Source organism: Sesamum indicum, linkage group LG6, assembly GCF_026168435.1.
Source record: "Sesamum indicum cultivar Baizhima isolate 11 linkage group LG6, ASM2616843v1, whole genome shotgun sequence".
Lineage (NCBI taxonomy): Eukaryota > Viridiplantae > Streptophyta > Magnoliopsida > Lamiales > Pedaliaceae > Sesamum > Sesamum indicum.
Window position 1 is genome coordinate 22,402,561 of NC_142662.1, and position 10,119 is coordinate 22,412,679.

A 10,119-nucleotide genomic window follows, 5' to 3' on the forward strand; every position below is an offset into this window, starting at 1 on the left:
ACTGTTTATTAGGTAAAGGACTAATCATTCACCTGCCCAAGTTTCTGTTAGTTTTCTGCCTTCATGTACTTATGGGCAGTTTCATACACATTTGAGTGGTAACAGTTTCCTAGTAATGTGGTTTTGGTAGTGCAGAAGCCAGGATACTAGGCATATAAATTGTTGGATCTGTGGTGTTGCTTGATAAATGGCATAGCTGTTCCCGTGGCTCTTCTTTAGAAAGTGAATGATTCATTTACTGGAAGGAGACACTAGCTTTAACTTTTTGGAATAGGAGTAAGTTTCATGGAAGAGGGGGCATAGAATTAGGCGTCGGTTCCCATCCTGGACCAGACAACTGTGCTGAATAGTTGAGATGCATTTATTATTGATGGATCTGGGAAACAATTTCTTATTCGACCAATCGCTATGATCATAGATTTAGAGAGTCTAAACCATCTCAAAATGCATAGGGGATATATCCATCATATGTGATAGGGGATGGATTTTATCTTGAAATTTATCATCCTCAATACATAATCCGACTACATTTGAAAAGGCTTATAATGACTACTAGGCCTGTCAACGAGTCGAGCTCGAGTCGAGCTCGACCATTTTTGTCGAGCTCGAGCTCGAGCTCGACTCAGGATCTTCGAGCTCGAGCTCGAGCTCGAGCTTGACGAGCTGGCCGAGGTCAAGCTCGAGCTCGAGCTCGGCAATGCATTCTCGAGCTCGAGCTCGAACTCGAGCTCGGTTTCTCGAGCTCGAGCTCGAGTTCGAGCTGTCGAGCTCGAGCTCAAACTCGAGCTCGCCAAGCTCGACAGCTCGAGCTCGAGCTCGAGCTCGATTTACCTTGTTTTGAATTATGAGTTTGAGCACATTTATACAATAATTTATTTTTAATCAACTAATCATTTAAAAAGACAAACAAGCTTACTAAATTCACGAAACCAAATAGAAACCACAATATGAGATCGAATCATAAAATTTTGCATATATATAGTTAATTATGTTCATACCATCTAATTGACGCAGTCTTGACTCTTGTATATATTTAAATTTCATTTGAATCGGGTGCCCCGAATTTTAAAATTTCATAATTATTGATTAAATTTTTTTAATCTCATTATATATATAATAAAATAATAATTAGAATTGTTCAACCATCATCATCGTCATTATTATTATTATTATTATTATTTTAAATAATAAAATCGAATCATCATATTTTTACATAGATATAGTTGAAATTAATATATGTTAACAATTTGCAAAATTTATATATTTATAAATGTTAGTATAACATTGATCTAACTATCATCTTACATTGTTGAAAAACATGGATTAATCTGGCCATCAAAATTCAGATCTGACCGTTAGATATGATAAAACTTACAATAAAATACATTTGGTAAAGTTTTAGATTTATTGGATATACGGATGTTGAGATATCGTACTTGAAACATAAGAGTAATTATTCAAGACGGTGTATCGTTGAATCAGGCTATGTGATTTTAAATCATACCGTCGGATATGATCTAATGGGCACAGTCTTGTATATATTTAAATTTCTTATGAATCAGGTGTCCGGATTTTAAGATATCGTACTTATTGATTAAATTTTTTAATTGCATTATATATATAATAAAATAATAATTAGAATTGTTCAACCACCACCATCATCATCATCATCATTATTATTGTTGTTGTTGTTGTTATTATTATTATTATTATAATTTTTAGATTAATTCATAGGAATTACTAAATTTTGACATAAATTTATAAATAATAAAAAATTATAAGTGAATTACTTGTCAATTTAAGAAAAATATAATGTAAAACAAATATATATCAAAATATAACATAAAATTTATATATGTCATATTAAATAATAATTTTAATTATAAAAAATTATAATTTACTAAGTTGTTGATTAAATTTATTTTTATATAAAGATTAAATGTATAAATAAAAGTAACATAATTTATTACTATCCAAAGTAAAATGTATAATATTGATTAACAATTATAATATATGGTCAATTTTAATTATAAAACTAATCGAATATTAAATATAAAATTAAATATATAAAAAATTTAAAAATAAAAAATATATATAAAAAAAATAAAAAAATATTCACCAGCTCGCGAGCCAGCTCGCGAGCTGGTGAACAACCAAATATGAGCTCGAGCTCGAGCTCGATAGGAGCTCGAGCTCGAATTTTTCGAGCTCGAGTCGAGCTCAAAGTCGAGCCGGCTCGCCGAGCTCGCGAGCCGGCTCGACTCATCTGCCACCCCTAATGACTACATCGAAGATATAGTCATCTCTCGCCAGATCCAAGATGTAGCCATCATATGCGTGCGACTGTCATGATTTCTCAAGTCTAAAGACTAATCTGTACTATCGGAGCCGGGAATTCAAGTCATATGGACCAAGCTTCCAAGGCCATGTGGCGATTCCAGCGAGTCAGTTCAAGCAGCTAAGAACCTTGTCAATTAATCCATTAAAATTGCAAAAGACATCCCTTGTCTATCGCAGATGAAACACGACATTCATACAATGAATGTAACACTCTATACTCGATGCCCAGTTTCAAGATTTTCGACTTAGAACGTTTCAAACCAACTTCTCAGAAATTGGTTTCATAGATGTCATCCGATGCGCAGCCTAACTATTCCCTCCGACCTCGGCCGATAATATTTCTGGTCAGCCTTCTTCTTCTAGCAATTCTCCAATACCTCTTTGAAGATGGGTGAGTACTCGTCCATCTCGTTTTTTTTAAAAAAAAAATTAGAAATTCAAGTATTTAATTAACTATGTCAAATTCAAATTAATTAAAGGAGTTAAAACAAACCCAATTTCTCGTGTGACGGGTGGCGGAGGCTGAACCACCTCGGTAAGTTATGTCGGTTAACCTTGGAATAGCCACTCGATTTTGTCTTAATTTTTTGGGACCGTTCTTGGAATTCGAGGTTGGCCCAAATGCGTAGCAATCTAAACATTCATTAGCAATCCACTTTCGCTTTCAAGAACTGCACATTAACTTTTTTTAATTCACAAAGAGTTACATATTGATTTATCTATGGCTTCGATTGATCTTTTATTTTATTTTTTTTGTTTAAAACAATAAACTCGTTGTCATTATTATTTTGTTGAGGGACCATCATTTATTATGAAATTTGAAGTGTGAGAAATAAAGTATATTCATGATAATAAATTAGAGAAGGAAAAATTAAGTTTTATTTATCTAAAAACTCAAGTCCTTTATTCACCTAAACTCTCAAGTGCTAAAGTTACAGAAATGTGAGACTATATATAAAGAATAGAGTTCTAACTAAAAAAGAAAACCAACTCACTTTAAACTCTAGTTGGCAACAGACTCAATAAAAATTAAATACTGAAATACTAATAAAAACAAATATTGAGAACAAAAGGATAAGTACGAGCAATATAATTATTCTTTCCAATTTTAAGTTCTCAAAATAGTAGACATATTTTTCCTTTATCCTTTAAATTTCTATTGCTTCCGCTCCATCGCATCCTTAATATACAAGAAAATATAAGGCATGGAATTCGCAAAAGTCCAAGAAGTATTCCCCTGTCTTTTTGGCACGTTGCACAACTCTCTTTGTCTCTTTGTGTCTTTGTCCGAACGCAAGAAGTTAGTAATAAGTGGATGGTCTATGCCATTGCAGAAGCAACCAAGAACAGTGAGTTTTTCTTTGTTTGGACATGAGGGTTTTTGTTGGGGGGGCCTCTTCTTTTTGCATGCCATCTCCCACTCATAAGCAACAAGACAAAAGTGTTTGTTTTGTTTTGGTAATGCATTGCCTGCTTGGATTTGTGCTGTGCTGCACAATAATTCCAAACCTTATTCTCATCCATTATGCTTAGAGACAAGGGAAATATAATATTAATTGAGTGTTGCATCTTGCTGGAAAATTACACACCCCAAGAAGAAAAAAAAAATTACAATTTTAGTCACGTATATTAAGAGTGTGGCATGATCCACTTGTAAATTTAATCTTACAATTTACGGTTTTATACCATTAATTTTAATCCTTTCGGTATAAATCAACTGAAAATTTTCCGGAGCAATCGAGAATTTTACACTATGTTTGTTTTTATTTTCAACTTATTTTCGAAAATAAGTCAAAACATACTCAATGTTTGTCATTATTCAAAAACACCTTATTTAGGTGTTTTTAACTGTTTTAGCATAAAAACATACATATATATATACACATATATATACATAAATATATATAAAAAAGGTATGATTTGACAATGAATAGTAATTTTTGTCTCCCAAAATACAACATTAAACATATAATACTTATTTTAAATTATCTCCAAAGACATGATTTGGTAATGAATAGTAATTTTTGTCTCCCAAAACACAACATTAAATATATAATACTTATTTTAAATTATCTCTAAAATAAATCCAAACATACATACTATCTCTAACACACACTTGTTTATCTTTGTTTTTCTCTCTCTATTTCCACAAAACACAACAAAACACTCAAAAAACGAATCCAAACATTATGTTAGGGTTTTGGTCAATTAAGGTTATTTCTGAGCGTGAGATAACGTCTAGATATTTTGGATATTTTGTATATAATCGCTGTTTTTTTTTATTTATTATATTGTATGATAAATTAAGAATGCTAAAGGGTGTTAATTTGGCTATGAAATGAAAGATGTATTTGTTCATTTGGAATTTTCGATATATTCAATTATTTTTCGAATTTGAATGTTCTGAATTTGTGGTGGAACGTATCTTATAAAAAAAACAGTTCGTTGGATTTCTTTATTTTGTATTATTAGGAAGTTACTTATTGAAACTTGGTTGTGATTTTAATTTGTAAACAATTTTAAATATTTATGCTGCGATTAAAAGTAAATAAATTTCAATTATTACCGACAACCAAACAACACAAAATATTAGGAAAAAATGTAAGCAACCCCCTTATAATATCGCCCCCTTATAAAAAAATAAATAGCAATTTACCTCCCAATATTTTTTAAAATACAACAATTTATCTCCTATGATTTTTAAAATGAAGCAATTTACCTTCTTAGATAAGGAGATAAATTGCTTCATTTTAAAAATTACAAGGGGGTAAATTGCTATATTTTTTTTCATAGGAGATAATGTGCTCATTTTCAATATCACAAAAGAATATATTGCTATTTATCCCAAAATATTACGTTTGCACTCGAAATACGGGTGGTAAAAATCATATAAGCATTAAATATTGTGATCTCACTTGCATGCCTTTACAACTACTGGGAGAAAAGTGAAATAAAGAGGCATTGAACTTGACAAATTCCATATTCCTCTGAAACCCACAAGGGACAAGAAAGCAATGAAGACAAAAGCTACTTGTTTGAACTGTCACACACTTCTGCAGACACATACAAGAAATCAGACATGGAAAAGTCCTTCAAGACAACAACTGCTTTAATTCCATTTGACTCACAATCTTAGCATTAGGACAATTAATGGAACAAGTAGCATTTGAACTGCTGCAGGTGAGTTTACTGGTCTTTTGCTCTGTTGAGGAATGCTTTTTTATGAGAATTTCTGGAAGTAATGTTGAGATTTCATGTGCATTTACATTATTGGATTTCTTAAAAGTTTCAAGTTTCTTGGTGAATAACTGTTGATTGCATGATACTGTGCTCATGATCAGAATAGTTCTTTGGTAGTTATTGACTCAAATCTTGTCTGAAAGTGGTCATGGAATGGGATGGATGGGAGGGAGTTCATCAGCAGTTGTAGCTTAAATTCTGAGAACTTATATACATGGGAAGAAAATGCAGAACATGTTACTTGATTTTCTATCTGCACTTGTTTCAATTAAATTAAACAGAGAAGAGAGAGATATGCATGGGTGAAAAACATAACAAAGATCCCCCGTTGTGACCGTATTTATACTCGTTTCGACCATCCAGACAAAGACGACATTATACCTGGGAAATCAGAACACTCTAATGTGAAACCAACTATCTTTTTGTGTATTTCAGATTGATTTGGACAAATATTTGTTGGCAGCAATGGTTCAAGAGGAGGGATCTTCCTCACTAAGCTCGTCGCCTCTGCATATGTTCTCCCTCATGTCTCTTTCACCTGGTTTAGGATCGCCGTTTCCTTGGCTCAGAGAGATGGGGTCTGAGGAGAGAGGTTTGTGTTTGATCCATCTTCTTCTTGTTTGTGCCAATCATGTTGCTGCTGGAAGCATCGAGAACGCCAATATATGCCTGGAATGTATTTCACATCTTGCCTCTCCTGCTGGTGATACAATGCAAAGGATTGCGGCATACTTCACTGAAGCTCTTGCTGATCGAATACTTAAAGGTTGGCCGGGACTGCATAAGGCCCTCAATTCCACGAAAACGACTTCTGTTGCTGAGGAAATTCTAGTTCACAAGTTGTTTTATGAATTCTGTCCCTTTCTAAAGCTCTCATATGTTATCACTAACCAGGCAATTCTTGAAGCAATGGAAGGGGAGAAAGTGGTTCACATTATTGATCTCAATTGTTTTGAGCCCACTCAGTGGATTAGCCTTCTTCGGGCATTGAGTGCACGGCCTGATGGACCACCTCATGTGAGAATCACAGGTGTCCATGAGCAGAACGAGGTGTTGGATCAGATGGCACATCGGTTAAACGAAGAAGCTGAAAAGTTAGATATCCTGTTTCAATTTAATCCTATAGTTTCAAAATTGGAGAACCTTGATGTTAAGAGCTTATGCGTCAAAACTGGAGAAGCTGTTGCGGTCAGCTCTGTACTTCAGCTACATTCTCTTTTAGCTGTCAATCATGAAATGACTCAAATGGATTCACCCTATTTAAGTAAGAGTCCCTGTACATTGCAACGAGTCCTGCAGACGAATCCATGCACTTTAGGTGAATTTCTGGAGAAGGATGTGATTAATGCTTGCAGTGCCAGCCCTGATTCTGCATCATCCTCACCGATATATTCTGCCCCTTCACCTAAAATGACGAGTTTTCTATATGCCCTTTGTGGTCTTTCACCCAATCTAATGGTGGTGACTGAGCAAGAATCGAACCACAACGGATTCAACTTGACTGATAGAATCACAGAAGCATTAAACTTTTATGCAGCTCTCTTTGATTGCTTGGAGTCTACCATGCCAAGAGCATCCATAGAACGTCAAAAGATTGAGAAGATGCTGTTTGGCAAGGAGATCAAGAATATCATTGCCTGTGAGGGTGTCGACAGAACGAAGAGGCATGAGAAGCTTGACAAATGGATTCCTCGCCTTGAGTTGGCTGGTTTGGGCAAGGTGCCGTTGAGCTACCATGCCATGTTGCAGGCAAGGAGATTGTTGCAGAGTTCTAACTACCACGGGTACAAAATCAAAGACGAAAATAGCTGTTTCATGCTCTGCTGGCAGGATCAACCACTCTTCTCAGTTTCAGCATGGAGATTTAGACAATATAGATGATCTCAACATCAAATGCAGATAGTGTTTATCTTTTATTTTGATTTCGTTACTTTGTACAAACCATGTTGAATCTCCGTTTCCCGTTCTTCCGAAACACATAATCTGATGAGGATGGATCGATAATAGACCTCAATATTTGTACTATATCCATTTTTATACTTCTGATTGCCTTCTCAGTCCATCAAAATTGACATACTATTCTGATCATAGTGGAGTGAGATTTAAGCCCATTGAAATTTCAAAATTGTGTTTTTAAACTTTGAATCTCTGTCTGATTTGAGAACAGAATATAAGCTGGTTAAATAAGCTTAATATTCGTATACATTGTTTCTCTTACAGGCTTTCCAAATCAAGAAAATGAAGATCCAACAGAGGTATGTGGTGGTTCAGAGAGTCACTCTTCATCTCCAGAGGAAAGAAAAATCTGATTCAGATATATGAAACAATACAGTTTCAATGATGCATCACAAAGACATTGTATTCAACTACAGCATCACCCGTTCCGACATTGTAGTGCACCGTTTTCGCCAAGGCATAGCCTCGAGCGAACCGGAATAGGCCACTCCCTCCAACTACCGGCATTTCCCTCACCGTTTCCAGGAACGGATTCCTCCCAAGCACGCTGAGTGAGCTGCCGTTGTACTTCCCTTCTGTGAATTCAAAGTTCATCACCATAAGCAAACTTGAAGCATCTAGAGACGACATGGAATACATGCCTTGAGCTCGTCCCACCACTTTGGATCCGTGCTTGACCCCTTCTGTCAAAGGGTCATCTATTATCGCAGTACCCCCAAACTCGTTTTTCCTACCAGCAACCGAGATGGCGGTCGGGTGTTTTCCGCTGACTATATCATGGAAGTAGAAGTGCAGATGGCTCATCTTCTCGACATCGTGATTAGCCTTCGGTCCGGGGAACTGTTCGGAGAACTTTGCATCGGTGACTATAAGGGAGGGTGTGATCAAGAAGATGAAGATGAGAGTGAAGAGAGTACTGCAGGTCATGAAAGAGGCCATTTGGCATAGGATTAGATTTGTTAGTTGGTGGAGGACTGAGGCTGTTAATGGACTATGGCTAGGCCATTAGCATGTGCTTCTTATACTTGACTGCTTGTTGGTTGTTCCATTCGTGTCATCCAACTACAGATCAATTTCAACAACCTATGCTCGGAAATTGTTTCGTCTGACTGTGAACGTGTACGAAAAATATAAATAGTACCCTCATTTTAACGTTTGTCTAATTTTTGTGATAAATCAACGAAAATACCTTTTTAGATTATGAATTATAATTTTATATATTTCTTAGAATTTTTAAAATAGCTTTATGGATTAATTAATATACATTATGGATTATTTACTCTACTCACCTTCAGATTTTTTTTATATTTTTTACACATTTTAAAAAAAAAAAATCAAACAAGAGTAAAGTAGTAATTTTCGTACCACACATAATTATTTTTCGTTTGGAGGGAGGGGGTATTCGTAATTTCTAAAACGTTGAAGGGCATTTGCATTATGTCAAACTTCATGAAAGATACCTGTAATTTACCCAAATTTTATTAGAAAACTTTCGTGTTTATTACATTTAAAGCCATGCATAAACTATTTATACTCAGATACCTGCATAGCATTATACAATTACAATTTTATCCCTAATAAAAAGATGAATTTACAAATAATAAACTGCAAGCAATATTAGGACAGGCTCAACACTTTTCTTTAACCTTGTGATTCAATAGGCATGCTTCAAGTGCAATGAGGAGGGACCGTTGTCTTTCTGAAAAGGAATTATTGCATCTTCCTTAGTTTTCTATTCAAACAATAGTGGAGTAAAATCGAGTGGTAGGAACTAAAGTTGGAAAAGGATTTCCACTAGTCTAAGTGCCTTATGTGGGGTTTGAGTTAAGGCATCTAGAGCAATATTAGTCTGTCCATTAACAAATAGTTTCCACCTAAGCAAATATTTGGGAGTTGAATTTAGCTTTAATTCGGGTCGGAGATGAAGAGTAGGTGAGATCGGAGATATTTAAAAATTTAATAAAAAGAGCAAATCGTTAAGTTTGTTGGAGTTTGTAATGGAAATACTTTAACACTTGCGTCAATTAAAGTGAGATCAAAAGTGATGGGTATACGCATGCCACCCCTGCAAAAAGACCAAACTAACCTTCATTAAGGGTATTTTAGTCATTACGCGATCAGGATCCGCGTGTTTCATAGCGGGCGGGTTGCAGAGGACCCGACCCGGATCTCACAGACTGACCGAAGACCCGGACAATGACAGTCATTCGATCAGAACACACACCGATAAGATAAGGCCACGTGGCCCAGTACTTGACGTACAGCTGTGTTCTATAAATAGACCCCGATACGCCATAAATAAGGTAATTGTTGTGCATTAATTGAGCTCGAACTTTGAGATCACATACATTTCTCTCGATTAACCTAACTTGAGCGTCGGAGGGTCATTGTCGGGGACGTGCCCGACGAGCTCACAGTTCTTGTTTCATTCTCAGGGAACCCAAAATCTGGTCTTAGACGAATCAGCATTCTTAGTAGAGATCGAATCTCGAGATCGCATAATTCGATCCGGATCAAAAAGGGAATTGAAGAATATTTTGCTGAATGTGATAATGACATACTGTGGCCCGAAATAGTTGTGCA

The 10,119-nt window shown here is 35.4% G+C and overlaps 1 protein-coding gene and 1 pseudogene across 2 annotated transcripts; one reads left to right on the top strand and one right to left on the bottom strand.

The window, feature by feature from the left end:
- Window positions 1-5,294: 5,294 nt before the first annotated feature.
- LOC105163827 (scarecrow-like protein 3) lies at window positions 5,295-7,605 on the top strand. Of its 2 annotated transcripts, none has more exons than XM_011082316.3 (2): window positions 5,295-5,520; window positions 6,044-7,605. In XM_011082316.3, the coding sequence occupies exon 2, from the start codon at window positions 6,046-6,048 to the stop codon at window positions 7,459-7,461; it is 1,416 nt and encodes a 471-aa protein (XP_011080618.1). In that variant the 5' UTR covers window positions 5,295-5,520; window positions 6,044-6,045; the 3' UTR covers window positions 7,462-7,605. The 2 variants fall into 2 exon arrangements, with proteins under 2 accessions (XP_011080618.1, XP_011080617.1); XM_011082315.3 differs by having other exon boundaries at window positions 5,297-5,520; window positions 6,016-7,605.
- A 131-nt stretch (window positions 7,606-7,736) lies between these two features.
- On the bottom strand, window positions 7,737-8,643 carry LOC105163826 (dirigent protein 21 pseudogene; annotated as a pseudogene).
- Between the last annotated feature and the right edge of the window lie 1,476 nt (window positions 8,644-10,119).